Source organism: Carassius carassius, chromosome 5 (assembly GCF_963082965.1).
Source record: "Carassius carassius chromosome 5, fCarCar2.1, whole genome shotgun sequence".
Lineage (NCBI taxonomy): Eukaryota > Metazoa > Chordata > Actinopteri > Cypriniformes > Cyprinidae > Carassius > Carassius carassius.
This window is the reverse complement of record NC_081759.1, coordinates 20,841,179-20,866,795: the sequence shown is the minus strand read 5'-3', so window position 1 is coordinate 20,866,795 and position 25,617 is coordinate 20,841,179. Positions and strand designations below refer to the sequence as shown.

General features: G+C 35.8%; 1 protein-coding gene across 2 annotated transcripts; it reads right to left on the bottom strand.

Annotated features, from left to right (window-relative positions):
• On the bottom strand, positions 1 to 25,617 carry mamdc2a (MAM domain containing 2a). Of its 2 annotated transcripts, XM_059550096.1 has the most exons (14): positions 25,524 to 25,617; positions 25,198 to 25,317; positions 15,691 to 15,941; positions 15,003 to 15,087; positions 12,110 to 12,247; positions 11,655 to 11,911; positions 9,249 to 9,342; positions 6,980 to 7,126; positions 5,757 to 6,022; positions 4,547 to 4,643; positions 2,088 to 2,243; positions 1,741 to 1,994; positions 1,520 to 1,604; positions 1 to 572 (listed from the first exon to the last, which is right to left on the bottom strand). In XM_059550096.1, the coding sequence occupies exons 1-14, from the start codon at positions 25,552 to 25,554 to the stop codon at positions 511 to 513; spliced, it is 2,043 nt and encodes a 680-aa protein (XP_059406079.1). In that variant the 5' UTR covers positions 25,555 to 25,617; the 3' UTR covers positions 1 to 510. The 2 variants fall into 2 exon arrangements, with proteins under 2 accessions (XP_059406079.1, XP_059406080.1); XM_059550097.1 differs by lacking the exons at positions 1 to 572; positions 1,520 to 1,604 and having other exon boundaries at positions 1,778 to 1,994; positions 2,092 to 2,243.

Sequence of the window (25,617 nt, the reverse complement as noted above, 5' to 3'; positions counted from 1 at the left end):
TTTTTATTTTAAAATGTTTAATAAAATTTAATATTTTAAAAGTTTAATAAATGAAACACTGTGAGTGAGAATGTATACAACCCATGACCTGAACTTTGTCATTTGTCCAAACCTGTTTTCACCCTGGACACTGATCAGTGTAAAATCAAACAAGAAAAAGTTCACCACAAATAGAAATCGGAAATATTTGCTACCTAGCAGTATGCTGCTAAGCAATGTCAACACATTACAAAAGTTTAAACTATTTTCTGATGTTTTCTAATACACAAAAATAAGACCCCAAGCTGTCTCAATGATCCAAAAATAGCAGACTATATCAAGAACTAGACACGTCATACCACCTATAAAAGAACAATAAAGTGTTGTGTCTTTCCATGTAGACATGCATGGGCAGACTCTGCAGAACATTGTTGAGTCTAGGTAACAAATGTTCTTTTCTCTCTCCCAGTCTCCCTGTCCCCAGTGACACAGAAATAAAAACAAACACATATCAGCATTCCTGGGCTTCGCTCAGTACTCAATTTCATTAAAATTTTCAGAAAATCCTGAGTATGAGATGCTGTCTCCAGGATCTAGAGAAAGAGAGGAAGAGAGCATTATAAAAAGTATAAGCACATGTACAAATACATCCAGTGTATTACTGCTGCTTCAGTAAACACATTCAAATAACTTTAGTAACAGTATGTGATCCGTCCACAGACAAATCCCAGTGAGAACTGCAGTAAAGAAAGCACCTGCTGTTACTGCTCTGCAGTCACCTGACCTCACACAACCTACTGCAATACATCACATAAATGAATGAGGATAACGCATGGCACTTCCTGTTCAACCTTCAGATTATGTGTTTGACTTCACATTATACAGCCCACAAGAAGACATTTATGTAACCATTCATAATGATTGAAATTGTAAAGCATGACAATGATTTGACAAATTTTTGCGCTATCTATTAATTTATTGAGAAATATAAAAACTTAAATAAAAAACGATAAATTTAGACAGACAGACAGACAGATCGACAGACAGATGATAGATAGATAGATAGATAGATAGATAGATAGATAGATAGATAGATAGATAGATAGATAGATAGATAGATAGATAGATAGATAGATAGATAGATAGATAGATAGATAGATAGATCACGCAGCCCTACCAATTTGCAGAAACAGATGGTAAAAAATGGAAGGAGGATCCCTGCAGACTCTAATGACTATCAAGGTGAGTTTCTTAAAGGGGCAGTTCACTCAAAAATCTCAATTTTGCCTAAATTTATGGAGGTAAATGGCAACTAACAACTGTTTGGTTCTTCATAATTCTTCGAAATATTTTCTTTTGTGCTCAACATAAGAAAGAAACCTATACCGGTTTGGAGTGAAATGAGGGTGAGTAAATGATAACAAAATTGTCATTTTGGGTGAACTATCCCTTTAAAATATCAGATATTTTGAGCTTTGTATGCCATTACGGTCATTAAAAACTGAAAAATATATTTAAAAACATTTTACTGTTCACTCACCATTGCACGGCCCCTTTTTAAACACAATATCATCGATTGCAATGTCACTCCTTACTGAGGATCCTCTGATAGCTTCAAATATAATCTGCAAACAATAAGGGAAACAATAAACCTTTAACCTTTTTACATGCAAAAACGCAACACGGCAATATTCAACATTATAAAAGATGCATTTCAAAGGCATTTTTCAACAACAAAGGGAGTAAGAATGTGCCTCTAACCCAGTGCCTTGTGTAACACTCGTAATCCACCATGGCCTTCATCCAGGACACACTTTGTTCTCCTTGTCTTGTCCAAAGCAAGCTCCCCCTGCCCCCCTTATGCAGCAGGACATTCAGAGTTCCTGTGCCTGAGCCATACATGTGGTAGAAGAAGATCAGACACTGAGGTCCAGCTGAACCCCTCAGCTCGGTGGACATGAGCTGGGCTGACTGTTTGGGTAGCATGTGAGACGCCTCAATGTACATGTAGTAGCCTTGAAATCAGAGCAGGAAAGACTTACACTTACATCAAATTACATCAGCAATGTTAATAAAGCATTTCATGCTGAAGCATAAATTTGACTCACCTACCCCTAAGGTGTGGTCCCCCTTGGGTCCTGTGTAGGACGTGGGTGTATGTCCCCTGATCCGTAACCAATGTCCTTTTTTAGCTTTCGTTTTCTGGGTATAGCCGCAGTCCCCAGTTTCAAAGTTACAATGTCCAGGAGGTGGATTCATGGGGCCTAAACAGAGCACAAAAAGTTCCACCACATGAGGCTTTGAAATGGTTAAAAGCTTGTCTATTTCTGTCCACCGCAGCCGGCACTGCCCATTTAATGTCACTGTTTGTTAGGGCAGATGTTCTTCATTGCCATGGAGTATATGTCTATAAAAAGAATATTCAAGAACCTTAGACAAGGGCCTTGCCCATTTCCTCAACCACATTGTTTAAAACGGACAAGAAACCTCTGCCAAGCAACATGTAAGTAATACGATTTACTCTTTAAAAGAACAATCAACTGCTTAAATCTTTTACAAGTCATGGGTTTTACTCTCATAAAAGCAACACAACTGGGTCAAACACTTTGTTATCATTTAAACAATTCTAAATATGGGGACAGTTTCAGACACACACATGTAAGTCAGAGAAACAAATACCCATCCAAGCAAAAAAATGTCTTTCTTATTTGAATAGAAAAGCACACATAATATTTTAGTTGTTCTCAGGCCTGGACTGCCCATCGGTAACACTGGGAGAAAAATTTCAATCGATAAAAAAGCAATTGGCCTAATAAATCATAAAAAAAAAAAAGATGGGTTGTTTTAACCCAACTTTGGGTCAAAAATGTACTAACATAGCTGCTTGGTTAAATTTTTTAAATTACATTTTTAACCCAAAAATTGGGTTAGGCCATATTTGACCCAACACTGAATTGAAACAAAGCATTTTTTAGAGTGCAGCTTTAATGCTTGTGACATTTATACTAAAAATCGTAATTTCAATGTCCAGTATATAAAGTTTTTAGTTGAATGCATACATCAGTGAAGGGCTATAAACTAAAGCAATAAAAAAAGGTTGGTTGGTATATAGGTGGTTTGATGAATAGAAAGTTCAGAGGAACAGTGTTTATCTGAAATATAAATCTTTTGTAATATTATAAAAGTATTTATCATCACTTTAGTTTAATTTAAAGCGTCCTTGCTAAATAAAAGTAATAATTTCTATATACTTGTTGGGTACAACAGCTGGAACAGGGTCCTTAAAAGGACATATTTGTTCCTTTTTTACCCCTAATAGGTAGGCCTACAAATTAGTACTTTAAGGGTATGAATTAGTAGTCTAAGGTACTAATATGTACATATTAGGGATAAAAAAGGGTACAAATATGTCCTTTTAATGTAATGCTATGGTGTAAAGCTGTTGTACCCCAGAAGGTACCATTTTGACCCCTTTTTTTTCTGTGTTGCCTGGATGACTGAGATTTCCCATCCTGAAATTTCGTCCCAGTCCGGCCCTGGTTGTTCTCAATTTAAACGAGCATCTGGAAATATGCACACAATAAATTAATTTATCAACTAATGCAACAAAATTCAGACAGTGAATGTTTCTTATAACTCTTATAAAGAGTTTGAGTTTTAATATAGTGTTTAATTTATTTTTATTTCAGTTTCATTTTAGTGATTTTTGTACTTAGAACTTCATGTAAAACTGGTTTTATTTAATTTAGCTGCAAAGGCAAAAATTTGAAGTGTTAATATTTTAATATTTATATTTAATTTTATTTAAGGTTTATATAAATTAATGAGGGGGAGGGGGGTTTATATATAGATTTAGTTAGATATAAATTCATACATTCAGATAATAAAGTTCCGTCATCTTACAAATCCAAGAATTTGCTTCGCTCAAAAAAAATTAAAATAAAATAATTTTAAAATAAAGTCAAAAATCACGTTCTGATTATATAGTCCTAAAAGTAAAATATAAACAAAATTTTGAATGTACTTACAAACAGATTTCAATAGTTTATGCATTTTGATCATTTACTTTCTGACAGCGGTGAAGCAGCCATGAAACTTCATGTGAAGAATTTCAAAGTTTCTGTCATACAAGCCTCTATTGTACTAAAAATACACACAATACCACACAGTGTTTCCATATGTCTCTTAGCAGTAGTCAAACAGGATTTCCCAAATGCTTTTTGAAATAATTTCTACTTTTAAATTCAGAGATATGGATGTGGACAGTACCACATGATCCTGGTGTTTGTTAAAAACAGTAGGTGATTCAGCCAGGAATGGTGGGAGCAAAATGCCAATAAAGCACCCCAGGGGCGTTGCCTGGGGGTAAAACCAGTACTGATTACCAGGGCCCCAAAGGAAGAGAGGGCCCTTGAAAAGTCTGGAATATATATTTTCAAGGGGAGGGGGGCCCATTAGGACTGCCTATGCAGCACCCCTGAAGCACCCTATAATAAACTTACATCACCATGTAACACAATTACCATCTGAATAGGGATTTTTTTCATTGTCAAAAGGGCAGAAGTACCTGTAGCAACCCGACAGTCGCCAAGGGTCACTGAGATATCATCGAGAGACACAAGCCCACAGTCCCAGAAGTTTCTGCAGATGCTGACAAATGCTACCTTAAAGGGAAGTTAAGATAAAAAAAAGTCCATAATGACAAATAGTTAAAATAGGGAAGAACATGGTCTAGTATGTCATAATTTTATACAAAAATAAAACAAAAAAGGTCTTAATTTAAAGTTATTTAAAAGACCATACAACTAACCCATGTGATTTGTCCTCAACATTTACAGTACAGACCTTTTCTGTGGTTTTTCTCATAAATGGCTTTGACATTTTGAGGAGGTAGAAAATATTTGACAAATGTAAATGCTATTAATGGGGTTTTGCTGTGGACACTCCATTCAAAAGAGTCTCGAGCTTCACTTATTATCTCTGAGATTACACAAGGAATTCACACAGGGGGTGACCCAAAGTTCAATAAAAGATTTATAACGGCTTATCATTTGGAAATACTTTACCTAAAACAAAAAAAGTATTAAAACTGAATTTGAGCTTATTATTAAGGACAATGTCCTTCTTTACCTAGAATCTGAAGAACACATAAACCTTTATGTTGTAACTGTTTTCTATTTGAATATATTTAAAATATAAATATATATCTATTATATTAAATATATTTAATATAAATATAAAAATCTAAATATATTTTAAATACTGTATTTAATATATTTTTAAATGTTTTCTTTTCTTGATGTGGCAAAGATTAATTTTCTGCAACCATTACTCCAATCTTCAGTGTCACATGATCATTCAGAAATCACTCTAATTTGATGATTTGATGTTCAACAAACATTTATTATCAGTGTTAAAAAACAGTTCTGCTGATTAATATTTTTGTTGAAACCATGATTTATTTATTTTTCAGGATTCTTTGGTAAACTGAAAGTTCAAAAGAACAGCATGTATTTGAAATATTGTGTGTAAATATAAAAGTCTTTACTGACATGTTTGATCAATGTAATGCATCCTTGCTGAATAAAAGTACTATATTTATTTATTTAAAATCTTCTTGACCCCAAACTTTTAAAGGGTGGTGTACACAAAAAGTCATAAAAAAACAATGTTATTCTACTGAATAGTGAAATAAAATACATTTAGCCATCATCATGCACACAACCCAGTCTTGAAGAAACTTGTATTTAAGAACAATCCATTCATTTTACACTTACCTTAGTAGGCATGGGCTTCAGGTATGTGACTTCCACCTCTGTCCAAACATCTTTAGATCCCTCAGACACGGTCCAGATTTTCTCCTGAGCTATGTTGTTTTCATCATAGACATAGAGAGCCAGAACATTATCTACTTTCATGAAGCCATGCAGGACATAGTAGAACCTGAGGCAGTATTTATGGTTCCCTGGTAGGGACGGTCCAAAAAGACGACCCACATACCCTGGTCGAGAGGTATGACGAGTGTTGGCCAAGAGAAAAGACCCTGTGAATGTAATGAACATGGAAGATTTATGAATCATAAATAATCAGTGAAATAAGTGATAATTTAATGAATGTTATCTAATTTTATAACTTTTTTTGTTCCTTAAGTGTTCCTCTTTTATCATATTAAAGGAATAGTTAACCCAAAAATTAAAAGTGTAAGTAAAAGTTTTGTCATCCTCATGACTATGAATTTGAATTTGTTTCTTCTTCAGAACAGATTTGGAGAAATTAAGCGTGCTCAGTAATGGATCCTCTGCAGTGTATGCATGCCATCAGAAGAACAGCCCAAACAGCTGATAAAAACATCACAATAATGCACAAGTAATTCACACGATTCCAGTCCATCAGTTAATGTCTTGTGAAGTGAAAAGCTGCATGTTTGTAATAAACAGATCCATCATTCAGGAGTTTTAACTTTAACCGTCACTTCCTGTCAAAATCCAACCATCCATAATCCATAATAATGCTTTCTTCAGTGAAATTGTGGATTATTGTGATGCTTTTATCAGCTGTTAAAACTGTGACGGCACCCATTTACAGCAGGGGATCCAGTGGTGAGCATGTCTCCAAAGATTCTTCCAAATCTGTCCAGCAAAAAAATAAATAAATAAAAAATAAAATTAATACTCATCTAGAATTTTAATCAAATGAGTACATCTTGGTTTTGGCGTAAACTATTAATTTAATAGTTATTCACTATGAATACTGATTTAATTAAAATTAAATATACATTAAGTAGGAAATTGTAGGAATATCACTGAATAAAACCATATTGTACTTTATTGAGTCAAATGCACATCAAAATATAATATATACAGTATGTGATGAAACTGTATGATATTTACATAAATTAGACTATTTTTAAAAAAAAATTCTTCATCAAACTTGTACACATTTTTTAAGTCAGATTCCACCAATTCGGTGAGTTAATGAAAAGAACAGTCTCACTTCGCACCAGTGCCTGTAGTGTGATCCCCGATGCGGTAAACATTTGGTTTCACAGAGACCATGTTCCACACTGAACCTCCAGTTTGTTCCTGATAATATTGACACAGGCCCTCCTCAAAGTCACAGTTTGCCAGAGAGGGGTCAAACGCTGGCTCTGGAAGATTGAAGTTAAGTCACATCATGAACATCTCCCACATAGGCAGACTTTCTGTAAAATGTAACTGCTGACTAAACGGAATGTCAGTCTGGTTGCAACATAAAAGGAAAACAACAAGAAAATTCCCCTTTAAACAGCAATTTGGGACTTTTTTGGGGTTGTTAATTATAATGCTGAAGGCTCCTCTAAGAAAAATGACTTCTTTTTGTCCCAAAGTATATTATGTTGGGAAAAAAAAACTATTCTTGTTATCAGATATTGGTGGAGCAAGATAATTTGATCACACGAAAATGTAACATCTTAGTTACATATGTTGACACTGACATTTGGGGTTTCCCTTGGTAGCCCCAGTCACATCTGAGTAGTAAAAACACAGGTCAATGAGACATTGCTATAAAAGGAGGTGGTGTGCATCCACTCATTCAGGTTTATGCTGCATAATGTCTCTGTTCCCTCCTTCAAAGGAAACAGGTTTACATATGTTACTGAGACGTTCCCTTTGAGTCAGTTTCTTTCAATATTATTAATGTCTGGGCTCCATATGGAAAGCGCCACAACCACTGAAATGTGTTACGAGATCTGGTGATGCAGATGTTGGCAGGCACAAGTTTACCAAGTAACAGCAGGCATTCCACATCATAACCTACCCGACGCCCTGTTGTGAGCAAGAGGAACTTTAATTCGGTTGGGATCACAAAAAGCAGAGCTCACAACAAGGAGGGCCACGCTGTTCCTTTTTCCAACAGGAAAGAGAAATTCCACTCTTTCACAAAAGTTGTGAGTCAAATGCAAAAACTGGACAGAAGCTACACTGTCAAGGGAAGACACAGGTTTACCAAGCATGAAACCGTACTGTGGAAGGAACACACAAGGGATCACCCGAAAGGAATCACTACATGTGGGGCACTGAGCTCTGTACAGGGGCTGACCAATGGGAAGGCAACACAATTACTGAGCCTGGCCAGCAGCACTGCCAACAACTCGAGACAGTTGATGTGCCACTGGAGTCAAGCTCCTGTACAGGAGCCCAAGGCTGTATGCTCATCGCACACAGCACCCCAGCCTGTTCTGGAGGCATCTGTTATAACAAGACATGCCTGGACATTTGTTCTAAGGGCACTCCCGTGCGTAGAAAAGGAAGACCCGACCAATGGCTGAATGTCTGGCATCAATTCAGTGTGACATGAACATGGAGCATGCCACTGAGCCATGCCCATCTCAGGACTCGGGCCATGTAGCCAGTGCTGAAGTGGTTTCATATATATTAATCCAAGAAGCGTCACCGTGGCTGTGGATACCATATCTCCCAGGAGCCTGAAATTGTAAAAATCTGAATGAGTGGATGCACGCCAATTCCTTATATGCCCATGTGCACGGAGGAGTGGCTGGGCATGCAAATTCCTCTCGCCAATGTCTCATTGGTCTGTTCTTTACTACACAAGGTGACTGGGGCTCCCAAGTGAAACACCAAACGTCAGTGTCAACGTAACATCAATGTGACTGACTTGAAGGGAACTATTTTATGAGATGACAATTTCAAATGAATTTGTACAATGTGAATTGTATGAAAAGTATGCGTTTTAGAAAAAAAAATTAACAATGAATGTCCAACCCAAACCCCACACCTAAAAAATTAGCATCAGAGAATTGTAAGCATGCTGCACAAAAACGTAGAAATGAGATACACATTCATTCGAATTAGCCACAAATTGGCCAAAGCATAAAACATATATGAATTGTCATTGTGTTGCAAATTACCTCAAAATCAATCTAAAAATGTAATGTACATTATTAACTTTACAGATCAGGAATTTGCAGTTTATATCAATAAACACGTTTAACAGCACAGACATTTTGATTCTTCACAGCCTGATAAGCATGGTAGAGAATTACTTAAACAAGAGAAACAGAATACAGTGTGTTTCCAGAGTCCAGATTAAAAAGACATGTCTACAAAAGAGTTAACATATGTTCACAAAGTTACAGTGCATGTTGAAAAGAAACCATAAAACGTGCTTGTGGTTTTCAAGCTCTGTAAACAGCTGTATTGTGTTTTTTGGGATTATGCACAGTTGCATAAAGCATGTAAGTGCTTATTATGTAACAGAACCGCGCTGACCTGTCTCTGTGTGGCAAAACTCCGGGGAGAAAGAAATGTCATCCAAAGCAACAAAGCCTCCACGAGGACTGTTGAACGCCACCTCAAACACCATCTAGCAAACCAAACACACCAGTCAATCTAAATTAGATATATGAAGTGCCCAAAATGAAGGAAACAGTACTGCACAAATTAACTGATTCATTTTGAAAACCAAAAAGTTTCAAATGGATTTAGTTTGTTAGTGTAAAAGTAATACAAAAACACAATAAGGTTCAAAGGCATTAGTAACACATCAGACAGTGAACTCATCTGCTAGAGAGAAAATCCAGACTCCACACACACTCCTTCTCTCATTATTCACATTGTCTCCCAGACAAACACTGCTCACACTCAAACATGGCAGCCACAGTGCTAGCTCTTCATTTTATGTTTATACTATTCCTACAGATGCAAATTGCAAAATAAACACTCATTTCTCTGCAGAACAGAGACTATGAATGATATAAATATATCACTCTTTGAACTACATTTGGAAATTGCTAAAGATATCTCTTACCATTGTTAGTTAATAATCAAAGCAGTTTAGATCAAATTGGTAAGGTCAGTTTTCAATAGAACTATCCATACTTGATTTAGTTACAACAGTTTTCTCTTGAGGATTTAGCTAATTGCACAAAACAACATGGCCTAATATTCTCCTAATGTCATTTCTCATTAACACCATAAATATAATAGGCTACCTAAAGTTACATATATACAGTTTGTAATATGTATATCTAGCATAATATTATATATTTATATATATGAAAATCATATAATACATATATAAAAAATTATTTTACAAGCATTTATTAAATTGATCAAAGATTACATAACGACTTCATTAGAAAATATACTAAAATGGAAAAGTTATTTCAAAATAAATTTATTTTATATTTCAAGTTGTAATAAAATTTCCCAATATTAATGTTTTATTGTTTTTTTGATTAAATAAAAGCAGCTGTGGTGAGCATAAGAGACAAAAAAATAGGACCAACCCCAAACTTTTGAACGTTAGTGTGTATTCCAATTAGCTACGAATGTCATAATATGAATATTAGTCTAAGGCAGTGACATTCATAAATAACAGAATGTACATGAAATAATGTTATAGCTACAGCTATTATTGAAAATAATTGCAAAACTACTAGACATTCATCTACTGGAGTTACAAATACATATAGAGAGAGGGTGTAAAGAACTTTTTATAGAACATTATTTCATATTTGTTTGACTAAAACTTGCCATTTATGATATGACATAACTATGCACAGCGTTTTCTATATGTTAACCATGGACTAAAAGAAGGCCCCTTTGATAAATAGGTGCTAGTCTTGTTAGGACAGCTCTTAAGCCAGGAAGTGTATTTGAAAATAACTTTAGTATATTGTGGGTAGTTAAAATTTGTAAGATATATTAAGTAGACAAGAAAAGCTTACATATGGATAGTGTCAACATGCACAGCATACATACACATGCTATGACCTGTAGCCCAGTTATGGTATATATTTTCTCTATTATAGATCAGTGGCAAAAAGATGTAAAAGGTATTCTGTGCATGTCCTGTCTGAAAGTAAAATACTTGTATTTGATTTTACTTATAAGAGATTTGTGTGATTTATATATGTGATTATTTAATATGATACCCAATTTTATGACAACAAGTTGGGTATCAGATTTGTTTAAATCAGAGTCTTATTTTCTTTTTCTTTTTTTTTGGATTTGTTTTTGGCATTTTGACCTTTATTTACATAGTACAGTGTAAAACAGGAAGTGAAGTGGGAGAGAGAGAGGGGCAGGATTGGGAAAGGTCCACGAGCCGGGATTCAATCTCGGGACACCAGCAGTCCAATGGCGGTTGCACGTCTGTTTCACAGATTACTGTTCTCTAATGGAAACAAAATGCTTTTTTTTTTACTTAATATGTATACTATTGTCTTAACATCCAATGACCATTTTAGGATTTTTATTGCCTTTTTTCAATTTGTTCCATGTTAATGTTAAACATTATATAAGAAACATGAATATTAGCCTAGGAAACAATATAAGCTGGATATGCCATCATTTGTAATTTAATATGTACTTGTAAATAGATTTTTATGTATGCTAAGTATGGCTTGTACCTTAAGTATTGTTAGAGCTGGAGGATTAAGTATTAATTTCTAACATGTAAAATTAGAACATAGTGTCTATTGTTATCAATGTGTCCCTGTCATGAAAAGCTAACTAAAGATTACTTTTTTATTATTAGAAGTGAAGACATGTTTGAAGTAGAGATTTTGTTAGCTTCACTAATTACACTGTGTTGTGGCCCCAAGCACCACCAACTCTCTCTTGAAACTTCACAATACAGTGACACAAAGTTTGTAGAAGAACTTCACTGACCTCTAATGGATGTGGTGCCTTAATATCCACTTGCACTAACTTCCAATCTGTTGTCGCATACACATCAGGCCTCCATATCTCATCATAGTGGCCCAGCTGGTCCTTAGTGAAGACTGAGAAGAAATTCCCAATGGCTTGGTCCCTTTGATAGTAAAAGGACAAGCACCCTGCCATTGAACTGGTAGTCATTGGCGACACCAACTTGGCCACCTCCTGGAACCTTTTAGCATAAACTGAGTCCACATACATGTAGTGACCTAGTTCAGAGTGGAAAAAAAATAAAACAAAGGATGGGTTCACAAAGCACATTCCTGAGGGTGAGAGAGTAAGCAAGTTCCAAACCAAGAGAACAGTGGGTTGCAAAAAGCTATGGATCTTGTTGTAGAGCCTGGTATGATTTATTCCAGTACTTGACCTATTGTGCAGAATGAAGCTATCCTGTCAGTCTGTGTTACCTCTCCCATTGTTCATGGTGTGGTCATCTGGAAGGTTTGACTGAGGGTCCCGGGCCAAACTCCCACCCACATACCAGTTCACATTGGGATTCCACTGATTACTGTAGCCACACAAGTGGTGCTCCTCAAAGTTGCACTCTAAAACAGACAATAAACATATTATTATTTAAGACTTTTCATTGTTGTTTTGGAGAGGAAAGTATAATTGCATTAGCACAGTGGTTCTCAATGAGTTAAAAACAGAGGCATTGCAAGGTACAGTACATCTATTTTTGACCACAGACATGTGTAGAGTATCAGACCTGAACCAGACATATTAAAGAGTCGATCAGGACTGTGGTTGAAACACGAGCTGAATTCCTCAGAAAGGGAACAGGAGGTTGTAAATCATTCAACCAAGATAACCAACCAACCAACTCTTTCACAGAACACCTTTCAACATTAACACCACTAGAACAATTATTGACAATTTCAATTAGGAGAAGAGATTGTCAAATTTTGGGCAAGTAAACAAGATGCAACGCCGGCCAGCACATGTAAACCCATGAGAGTAATAAACAAGATCCTTGGATTGACCCCCCCCCCAGCAGAACCAGACTGAAATTCCTAAGGGGACCTTTTAACCTCTGGTCCCTACAGAACATCTTTTGTCAGAGAATGGCACAAGAACTGTTTTTTAATGAACTCAAAAAGACTTATAAATGCATATCGGTCCATTGCTTAACTCCATATTCATTTATATGTAACCCACACATTTGACTATCATGTTTATAATCACTTATTGTGGATGTCTTTTAATAACTATTGGATAGCTTAAGGATACATATTCATGTTTAGTATGTTTGTGATTGAATCTGCTGGCTTGAAACAGTCCTGACCATCAGTTATTTGTCAAATGTATCATATTCTCGTTATAGGAATCATGTCCAAAATTATAACCTGCAAGAGCGGGAAAATTCGGACCACGTGCTTGATAAGATAACATATGATTTATGATACCCTGAGCAAAGACGATACCTAATTGGTCAAGACAACATTTGAGGTGTGGCCAAAAGGCCAGTTTAAATACTCAGGACACTACCAAATCCTGCTTTTAGCTTTCGTTTAGCTTTTGCTTTCAGTCATGCCTGCTTTTAGCTTGTAGCTTTGCTATTAGTCATGCTTTTAGTCATCACTGTTAGCGTTCTTTGAGCGCGGTTCCAGCGTGCTTCAGCCTGCATGCCTGCTGCTACAATGAGAAGAAACACCACCTAGTCTCGTCAAACTTTAATTCTGTTATTTTACTTTAGTTTCTTTTCTTTTCCGTTTGGAGTTTCGTGTTCTGAGTTAAGTTTTGTAACACCGTGTCTCCGAGTCTGACCTTGAGTCCCCGTTTAACTTCAACCAGCCCACACAACTCCGCATCTTCAGCCAACGCCCAACCACTGGCTTCCCAAGACGTCACTTAATGACTACTGAACTTCCAGCCAATCAGCGACATCGGGGGAAACCCCCTTTCAACGACAACAAAGGGAACCCCTTTACACAGGAGATGCAAGTAACTCCTCCAGACATTTGTACTGGTGTATCTAATATAATTTTAACCTCATTGAGGAACTCAATGCGAGGGTTAATTAAGTGATTGATGGCTGTTCATGTCTATGCAATTTAATGTATTGCTGTAAACTTGGGATTCCACATTTTCATTCTCTTAAACTCATTCTTCCCTAACTTTCTCTCTTCCTGCAACTTGTGTGAATGTGTGAGTGCATGCGTTTATGTGTTAGATTAGTTTATATGTCTTAGATTTATCTAATAAAGACTTATTCATATTGAAAAGAGAGGTATCTTGTGTTTTGTGCTTACAAGTTAATGTCTTAAACTGTTGATCTTGTTACTGTGCTAATTAATAGTGTTTTCACTATACTTTGGATATTAATATCCAGCACAGATTTGATGTTAAACAGCTCGTTCAGTAAATCGCAGGATGTCTCAGTGATCAGCCGTGAAACAGTGATTCTGTTCAAATTCCCTTTAAAATCTTAAATGATTCCCTTTGAGCTAAATTGACCTGTTTCCCTTACACATGAGACCCAATGAGGATTGTGTGAAGTTTCTTTTTTTTTTTTTTGTCACGTGTGCCAGATTTTGATTGAACAAACTATTTAATTATATCTTGAACACAAATCAATCAAATATTACATAAATAATAGGGACTGTTGTTAATGTACTTTTAGAATTAAAATGTCAAATGGGTTTGGAACTTGAGGGTGAGGAAAACTCAGGGTTTTTATTATGGCAAACTATTCTTTTTATATTGCTCCTGCAAGCCAGTATCACATTTTTTATTTATTATTAACCTACTTATATTAATTCCAATAATTTTGCTTTATATAGTAATTTTCAGATTAAGTGAAATGAATATGTAATAATGCACATTTTCCAATGCAAATGTTCATCTCTAGAGTTTTAGCTAATGTGTTTATGGACATTAAATCCTTTTCCTGGGGTAGGTTTAACCTTAAGCAACATTGTTTACAAGCTTTTGTATTCATGTCTCTTTTTCCGGTTTAAACAATGATTGAGCATTTACAACCAACTTGATACATTTCATTAAGTTTTACTGTTTCTTTCATCATACCCTCTGATGTTCATTCATGTTTCTTTTGTGCTGTAACTAGTAACGAAGAAGAAATGTTAAAGTGATCATTGCCACAAGTTCAAAACAACATTTATCATTTTAATTTAGTGAAAGCTGAGACTTTGTTTCTTATCAGAAGTTACAAAAAACAAACCTTATTGCAATTATTGGACGGGAGGAACACAACAAATATATTTTTTCCTTATTAAAGCATCAAGGATGCTGTGCTGTGGTCAACAATATGTGTACCCCACGTATAAAAAGAGGACTTACCTATACAGTATCCAGGGATGATGTGTATTTCAAAAAGAGCAACACTATTTCCCATTCCTCTCCTGGGTTTAGCATCAAATAATAGCTGAAAGTCAAGAGGAGATAAACAAAGAAAAGTGAAACTATTTGTTACATAGTTTTAATATGAACCATCTGCCAAAAACACCTATTATCTAAAGCCTAGAAAACTATCCAACTCATCTTCACTCTGTTTCAGTAACTCATGAAATCAAACACAGTTTTAGTTTTAAACAGTCTAATTTTAGAGTAAATATAATATCAGAAAGTTTACATCATACACCTCAAGTCAAAACTAGCGTAATGGATTTACTTTTTTTCGATCATAATTCATATAGTAAACTGTTATAAAACAAAGTCAGTCTCTATTCCTTTGTTTACAAAGACCAAGTATTACTCTCAGTCTCTTTCCAAATGTAAATCCCAGAAACTCAGCATTACGACTAGCATAGTAAAACAGCACAAGTGCTTGTCTGATCAAGAGTGAGGCATATCCACTTTAGTATTATTAACAAAGGGCTCTTTTCTTCACTCAGCTCCGCTCAAACCCTCTTTTAAGCAAACAGTCTACTATGAAGAATCTCGAATGCATTATATCACATACACAACCCCCTTGTTTCCCCACTTTTCATTTAAACACAGGAGTGACTGTGCCATGTCAGGGAGATACCTGGTAAGCCCCAGACATATTACGGATGTCCACACTGGCAATGAGCCAACTGTCTGAGGGTTTGTCCGCTGTCCATAACGTGTAGTCAAAGTTCTCACCCTCAGGTCGTAAGTGCAGTTGAACTGAGCCTGAGCCTGAGATCTGGTAGACCAACCGCACACAGCTCCAGTCTCTGAGCTCCAGCTCTGGGCTGACCAGGACATACTTCTCATTCTCACCAAAAGATGAGGACTCCGCTGTGATGAAGCGGCCTGAGAGAATCATAATGGTGAGAACATTTGTGCATACTGTAAAAATAAATTCTGTGACATTTACAATAGAATAATGGCAGCTGTGGTTGCCAGAACCTCACTGTTAAAAATATGGTACCAACATTTTAGGTTTTGCAGACTTAACTTAAATTCACAATAAAAAATAAAATAACTTATTTCATTAACTGAAGTAATGTTAATAAACCTGCATATTGAAGTACTAATACAGTATCTGTTTTGAACCATTGAAATACTAATAACCACCAAAAACAGGTGGTGATGAGAAAGTCACAAGATGAATCAAAGCTCATCACAAATATCTCTTCCACAAGCTGAGAAGGGATATATAAATATATGTGTATAGGTGTACAGTGTCATTCACACAAACACTAAACACCATCATGGTAGCACACATCAAACTGAAATAATGCAATAAACATTAATTTAACAACATTAGATGACTTTTCTTTTTCACTTCCAAAAACTCAAATTTTAACAGTATTTCACTGTAGAACTACATTAAATGTAATCACAGTTATTCATTACTGAATATTATTATTAGGAATAAGCTTGTTATTACTGATTGTTTATACATTCAGTTTTGTAATTTTTATTGGAGGCTATAGCAATGCATCTGGAATTCCCGAAGCCAAACCTGTCACGTGATAAAGGGTCGCACACAGTCATCAGTAATGCACAGAAACTTAAAAAATGAAGTAAACTAAATAAATGGTCGACTGTTTCACCATTTTAAAATGTGTGCCTAAAATCAGGTGTGATCTGTATCAGGTTCTCCAAAATAAAGTGCAAGCAATTACAGCAAACAAAGACTCATGGGAGACTCAAGTATTAATTTAACAGTCCATTTAATCTTCTGACTTTAACAGGCCAACTGTTTAGAGCACAGAAATAGGTTGCATTCCCATTTAAACAGTTGATTAAAGAAGAAATATCAGCAGTCAGATGTAAAGTAATCATATATGTTGTGTATGTATTCAGTTTCCTCTTGTATAATATGCATCAAACCTTGACATGATGTGATAGTGTGTTTGCTGCCGTTAGCCTCAGTGATCTCTGATAGCTCCAGATGTTCTCATGATGATTCAATCCAGGTGCCTTTTTTTTTTTCTTTATGACCTCTATTAAAAACACACTTATTTTCTGAACTTTGGTTAGGCTCTCTTTTGAGATTTCATATATTTAGTCCATAAGTGAATACCAATCATTAATATGCCACTTCTCCGGCCATAACATCAGCTTTTGAGGTAGGTGAAGTCATGTCTTTAGTAAGGTCTATTGAACCCATTTTGTGGAATAATTCACAATAAACCACAAAGCAGAGTGTTAACAACTCACAGTCATTGTATTAGCATAGTCACAAGGTCAACATACAGTTGAACATTTAAAACTAACATAGGGCAACATACTTCACAACCACAATATATGACTAATGGGACGAAGAACTGACCTCAATTACCTACATGGCTTATTATAACACACTGTAAAAAGGTTCCAGGAAATGTTTCTGTAACTAGTTGCAGAGACTTTTAAAGTTAATTCACAAGCATTATGGTCTCAACTGTGCAAAATTTCCAGGAAAACACTAACAGATGCTTATTTGCTTCCTGACATTTATTATTTATGGACACAAACACCACACAACAATATGTCTTCTCTGATGACATGTGTACCATCGTGAGGGCAGGATAAAAATCTCTCCTCTTCAGAAACCTGTCACCCACATGACAAGCAATTAAGAAACTGTAAAACAACAGCCTTGCTATCCAACTGACCAACTAAAATGTAATGCACATTTATGAGCTGAGTGTACAGAGTATGAGCAGTCATTAAATTCTGGTTGTACATCTACACACTACAAAAAAATTATTTTCACAAGTTGTAAATAAATATTGGAAACAAAGATTATTAGAGTATGTTTTACAACAAGAACACACTTTTTCAGTCTTTCTCCTTCAAAATTGCATGTTTTATGTGCTTATATTTTATGTTTTATCTTTGTAGACTGTAATTGTGAAATTAACTGGTAATTAACTAGAAATTCATTATTTAGTGAAAATAGGGTAGCACTTTATTTTACAGTCCTGTTCCTCATGTACATACTATGTACTTATTATAGTAATTACAATAACTATGTAATAACAAGGTACTAACCCTGAACCTACCCCTAAACCTAACCCTACCCCATGTAGTTACCCTGTATTACCAGAACTTTCTTAGATAAATAAACTGTAAATACACTATAAGTACATGATAGTACACGTACTGTAAAATAAAGTGCAACCGAAAATAGTTTCTACCAATTTGTTTTTCAGTCTGTGTTGGAGCATTTTATGTCACACATTTATGTATGCTCTGGCGTATGTGTAATAAATGAAAAACACTTTGGGATTAGCCAAGCATTCCCAGAAAAACCAAAGTTTGGTCACATTATATAGGCTATTGGATACTATACAAATACTACAGCTCTGTAACAAGTCATACAGCAATAGCATTTTTAGTGGCAATAATAAGCAGAGGGGTAATTTAGCACAGAAATATGTCAAGGATAAAGTGCAGTTCTTGCTACAAGCTCACATTTACATCTGAGGCTTGAAGGGTTAAATGTGGAGGTAAACACTGTGAATGTCTGCTGTACATCTCCAAAGGCCTAAAATGATTTCTACAGCTGTCTGAAAATGGCTGGAGAAACAAGGTCACCAGCTCTCCTTTCTTTCTCATCATTTCCATCTCTTTATCTTAACTCCTTCTGGAAATGTTTTCTTACAGAATTTTTGGCTGCATGTATATGTAATAAATAAATACAGTGAATACTCTAAATGGTTTTCTAAATTATCTTCAGTGCAGCAGAGAGTGGGCATTTGATAAACAGTATCATACATTTCTGGAAAATGTCTGAATCCATTCATTAAACATTTAGCAACTTGCTTCCATTTTCCTACAACTAAGAAGTCTGTCTCTGCTGTGTTTCCCGTACAAAGTCTGTGTTGTCCAGGAAACCAAACAGAGACACAAATGTGTTGCCAAGTCTTGTTTTATTAACCTGTGGGGGAAAAACTCACTTCACAGGCAAAAGTATGAGACAGTTGTCAACCAGACAACTGCCCGATAAATGTTCACTGGATTATACTACCTTCATCATACATTTGGTTAACAAGTCATTCAGAGGCACTTACTCTGTTTTCCACTTACAGCTGAACCCATCCAGTTATTCCCTAACAAACAAAACAAACTAACTTCTGTTAATATATAAGAAAAAAAATATCAGCATGACAGCTGTCAAAAGTTATAGACAGCATTATCTGTAAAACATCTCTGTCTAGAGTGCATCCTATAGGTCAATTAATAATCTATTGTATGACAACCCTTAGCAGTTGTGTCTTGTCTGAATAAGACTAACAGAGATCGGATCGGAAGTCCTGTTATGTAGAGCAAACTTCCTCAAGTGCAAGTGCAGATGTGCAACCATTAAGCCTTAAAGGGGTCATATGATGCGATTAAAATTTTTCCTTTCTCTTTGGAGTGTTACGAGCTCTTGGTGCATGAAGAAGATCTGTAAAGTTGCAAAGACTAAAGTCTCAAATACAAAGAGATATTCTTTATAAAAGTTACGAGTCAACCACGCCCTCCTAAAATGCCTCATTTAAACACGCCCCCACATGCCTATGTCACTGTGTGGGAAGATTTGCATAACACTGCCCAAATGTTTACACAAATAAAGAAGGTGTAACTTTGATTCTTGCTGTATATTGTTGCTGCCGCCACCATGTTGTGGAACTGTGTGCTTCGTTGTGAAAACGAAGCTACTTTGTTTGGCTTTCCAAAAGAGGACACAACTAGAAAATAGTGGTTTAGTTGAATTAACTGCACTGTTTCAGAACAGTTTAACCCAAATATTCAGATGTGTGCTGCGCATTTTATGGAGGATGAGGACTGTTTCCTGAACCAGAAGCCTATAATGTATCAGTGGCACAAAGGCTGTTTCTATAAAGTGAGGCATTTACAACTTTGCAAGGACGGTCTGGCGCTTCTGACTCACAGCCTGTATACTTTTTATATTTTTTTTATAATTTGCCCCTGATGATTCAAATGCGAGTTTTGAGCAGAGTAGAGTAGGCTTGTTGTTTCTCCGATTACAAATGCGACATGGTTTTATGTTTACAGGGTGCAATGTGCAATGCAACCCAATGCGTAAAAAGACAGTATAAGTAATTGTAATCAGTAATTATGTCCCCACCAGATGCAAAAAATGCCTCATTAGTAATGGGTTTTATTGGTTTTGTCCGGATCACGAATAAATAGTTTTATTTAACCAGATCTTCTTAGTGAACCACTCGAACCAGTTCACCAAATGGAACCAGACAGCACAAATCCACAAATTACTTAATTTATTTGGTTTATAAACTTACATGACACGCCCTCTGATCAAAATAAACCAATATAAAAATATAGCTGGACTGAGTCTCATCCTGCTTGGAGACGGCGTCACAGTGGCTGCATCCGAAAACTCTAAAATGCTGTCTTGGGAGGCAGCATTCCAAGGCAGGAAGGCATCAAGGCACGTTTAAATGCATATTCTGCTCTACTTCCTGTCTCCAGAGGTACCTTCTTCTGATCTAATTTTGAAGGCAGCATAGATGTATCCTTCCCTGCCTTTGTTATCCCACAATCCTGTGCGTTCCATTCCGTGACGGTTGAGCTGAAAAAAAAGATGGCTTCTGAAAGTTTGGTGGTCAGTTTGTATGTCAATGTATATTTCTGACTAACTTTTTTGCACTTTTGATGTTAGTTCTAGCGATTAATCAGTATTATAGTCATTTAATATTCCTTTAGTTATCATTAAACCATTACGCTGCCTCAGAAGTCTGTCCGAAATCAGTTTCATAAGGTGCCTTTATGCAAAAACGCTGCCTGCAAAGTCATTGCCTCATACGGAAGCGAGGCAGCAAGTCAGCTGCCTAAATTTTCGGATGCAGCCAGTATGTTATTAGACATGTTCCAGTATTTGGATGCCGGTAATGAATATGCATGATATTGTTGTCGTGGACACTTCTAAATACTGTGAATAATTATATATTACCAAATTATTCAGAAATTATCCCATCAACGGATAAAAATGCACAGCACCACTGTATGCTGCCTGAAAGACGCGTGTGTGCTCTGATTTAAACAAGCATGCATGAGAAGCACATGGGGAACACATGAGATGCACTGAATGAAAGCACATTCACTCTCAGACAGCAGATGGCGCTAAACTGCAGAAAATGCAGCCGTTACCCTGGAAACCCAATAAATAAAGCAGCTACTCTACTTTCTAAAGTGTATTTAAATAATCATTAAGATTTGTGGATTTGCTATGTTGTTCATCAAAGTGCCAAATACTGAAATATTTAGATTAAATAGGCTATTTATTTTCAAACTTTCTTTTTTACATTTTAATCTGCACTACAACATACCCTAGATATTGTTTGAAAGTGTTTTGATTCTTTATTGTTCGTTCAATCTTTACATTAGGGTTAACATTAGTTAATTCATTAGTTAACAAACTGCCAATGAAAAATTATTCTGAACATTCATTCATTTTAAGTATTCCAATATTTAATAACACATTGTTAAAATCAAAAGTTGCAACTGCGTCATTTAATGAGCTAACATGAACTAAGGGTTGTATTTTTTTTAACAAAGATTAATAACTTCTGTTGCAAATGTAATTACTTCTCATTGTGAATGTTGGTGCATTAACTAAGGTTAACTAATGAGATCTTATTATAAAGTGATACCTATTGGTCTTTATAGTTCTTTTGCACTTTAATCTGAGTAAAACTTTATATATTTTTCTGTATTTCTTTATTGCATAGTTATTTTTGTTATAAGAAAAAAACTATTAAACCTGTTATACTGTATTATGACCACTTTTTAAACTAAATTTCAATACTGTGCTAAAACATCAATTAAAGTATTAGCAATTAAATCGCAACATGAAAATTTTATACCGGCATATCCCTATAAGGGGTGTTAAATTTCCATTACACGAATGAGGCATTCGGCCAACCACAAGACACTTGGTAGCTGGCCAATCAGAGCACACCTCGCTTTTTTAGAACGATGAGCTTTGTAAAAATATACGTGTTTCAGAAAGGCGTTGCATAGAGGAGAAACAATAATGTACATCATATGGAAAATAATATGTTTTTTTTTTACCTTAAACGACATAAACTCATTGCATCACACAAAATAATGTTGTTTAAGCAACATCATATGATCCCTTTAAACACTGAAGAAAGTAGGGCATTAATTTGAATATGTCCTTTTACGCATTTCAATACATTCATATTGCCTTATAACAAACCTGCTCAATATCAAAGTTGTGTGCCATTTAGAACTGAATTGGGAATGTCTTAAATGTTTTTAAAGATGTAAGATTTATAAATGTTGGGTGCAGGTGCAATTAGCAAGTATTTGCATACATTTTGATGATTTTTATTTGTCACAAGTGTCAGTGTTATTTTAGCTAGACATTATACTCCTATTATACCTATGGGCTAGGTGCACAAGATGGCGCCGGTGAGCTTCAGCGACGCGAGTGTGTGCATACTTATTTCCGGTCCTGCGACGCTCGCATTTACTATAAGGGAAACTTACATACGAAACTTGGCTAGATGGATATAATTAATGTTTTTCAAATTTAACAGCGAATAGTGGTATATCAAAGACACGAGGAAACATCCTCCCTAAATTTTTGCGTACCTCTGTGTGGAAATTAATCAAGATACAAAGCGGAGATTGCTTTATTCTTCTGTTGATTATGCGGATCAGCGTCAGCTTCAGGTTAATCAGTCCACAGGGATTTCTTCTTTCAAACACAAACCACTCAAATATGCAATACTTTACATTTTCGGAGAGCTGATTTTGTTTTGACTGTTAAATATAAGATCATAAGGTTTCTGACTGTCAAACGAGACAGATATTTCTGATAAAGTATATGTATGTTTTATTAACTTTATTTGATAACAGTTTATAACTGTACAATTTAACGTAATGCTATTATGGTAGGTTTGCATTAATTAAAAGATCGCTGTTTGCATTCATGTGTGTTTTTATCAATGTTTATCTGTTTTGTAAAATATCTGCAGCATAAATAATTTTGTCTATAAGCAGCGCATGTATTTGGTTACGAATTCTTCAGATAAAACAAATATTAAAATTAATCATGTGTTAGTTGTATTATTTTACAGCCCGTTTTTTTTTCATTTCAAAATGTGTGATGCAAAGTTGACTATGTCAAATAATAAAATATGTTGTGAGAATGATGATGAAACAAACTAATATATGTGCACAATTGAGAAATGTGAAGATAAATCACAGCCCATGTCTCACAAGGTGAACATTTCATTAAACAAAAAAATAATAATCAATGTAACACAAACATTTTCGAGAAATAAGTAATTTTTACATTTACATAATTGGTAAGGTAAAAAATAAATTATGTATCTGTGTGTACACACCATGAGTTCAATTTTCATTTCGTGAACAGTAGGGAACATTAGTGTATTTAATTAATTCACCGGACCCAAACATACACATTTTCAAATGCACTGGCTCAGTTCCTATACAATAGTAATAATAGCAGTGTAAATCTTATTTGCATTTGAAGTGATATTGTAAATCCTGTAAACATATATAGAAGGTAATATTTGGATTTCTCCGGTTCTCTGCATTGGCGTTTAGCACATAGACAGTAAAAAAAAATGGACACAGCGACCCCATTGGAACTCAATTGAGACAAGTGAAGCCCATTTTTAGCAATTTTTAGCACTTCCGTTTCTGCGCGCAGACTCAAACTAAGCTTGATGACGTCAGCAACCTGTCTGATAGATGTAAATCTTCTAGTAGCTGTGCGTCAAAACTGCCATCGTTAATCTTGCAGAGACGGCGGGCTTGAGCGGGGAGTTCTTTGGCGTGAGTGAGCAGGAGTAAGTATTCTGATTAATTATTTTGTATAGTATTTTAAAATGTAACGCCAGTACGTCATATTAAGTTAATTGCCTGCGTGCTTCTCCTCCTGTCTGTACGGTAATTTCTCTACTGTGCGACAGAGAGTCGAGTGGTTATGACGCAATCGTTAGCCTATTTTTACAAAAACTGTTTCTACGGGGCCATAATGTAACATAGAAGGTAATGGAGCCCTTAATACATTGTCGTGTATCTTTAGAAATGAATAATGGACAAATGGAGTCTTTAAACGCCTCAGATGTAAAGTTATTCGCTGTCAAAGTGACGCCAAAATGAATGCAAAGTCAATGGGATGCTAACGCAAGTGAAGTTCTGCTACAAGATGGCAGCTCGCGGCCGACTTCAACTTCCGGTCGACTTCCTTGCCGCCTGGTTTAGCACAACCAGAAATATCTACGCACACACTCGCAAGACCGGAAATCCAAGATGGCGGAGATATGCAACTAGTCCATTGTGGCATTAGTTTCATGTTAATCAAACCAACGATCGATAAGGAGTTAGAAAAAAATTGGGGTTTTATGAAATTTCTAAATAGGAAAATCAGATGGACTCTTATAGGACTCAAAAGGAAAGTACACAAAAATTTTAATTCTGTCATAATTTATTCACCCTCTTGTTGATGTTGTTCCAGACCCACATGACTTTGGTTATTATTCAAAACACAAATTAAGTTCTTTTTAATGAGACCTGAGAAGTTTCTGCTCCTCTACTGGAATTCTGCGATTCCTTTTATGAAACCTTTATGACCTATTTGTATATTCTACATTTTGGTTACCAGAACTTTTAGACAACGTGTGACAGAAACAGGTTTCTTGGATTTCTTTAAAATATCGTACTTTTTTGTGTATTTAAGATAAACCAGAGACTTATGTGCTTAACGGAACGAGGGTGAGTAAATGATGACAGAACTAAGAGTAAACATCCCCTTAAGGATTAAAAGGAGGTTTTTTTTTCTTTCTTTTTTTTCTTAAGCCATTATGGTTCGTTAATTATGAGACTATGTTTAAAGCGCCACCTAGTGTCCTATGCTTGTGTATTGGGGTGCAAGTGTGTGTGTGTGTGTGTGTGTGTGTGTGTGTGTGTGTGTGTGTGTGTGTGTGTGCGTGTGTGTGTGGGTGGGGGTGGGCGGGGGGTCTACTGATGGTCTCTGACAACCAAACACTTGAAAGGTAGAAAAAGAATAACCGGCAAAACAGTATGCTACTTCAAAATCTGAAAGTAATACCTTCCTCGTTGATGGTCCAAGCAGCATAAGCGGGATCAGACGTGTAGCCGCAGCTGTCCGATTCAAAACTGCAGGAGCCCCGCAAAAGCTGCGTCTGAGCCCGCACTAGAAGAGCAACTGCTGAGGATAAAATAATATGACATAAACACTAAACTATAACTCCAGAGCAAGACTTAAAGACGTTTGACATAAATGTGCAAAAAGTCCATCCAGCAACGAAGTCTACACTGATGGAATTGGATGCAATAAATTAAAACTGCACAAATGCACAGTAGCATGCAAACGAATTAAACCAAATGACTCATTAGGAAAAAGTGATGACCTACCCAGAAGGGTTAAGAAGTGAAGCAAACTCATGGCTGAAGTTGCAGGGATGCTGGAGTGGACGTGTGAAGGCAGATTGCGTACGCAAGCAATGCA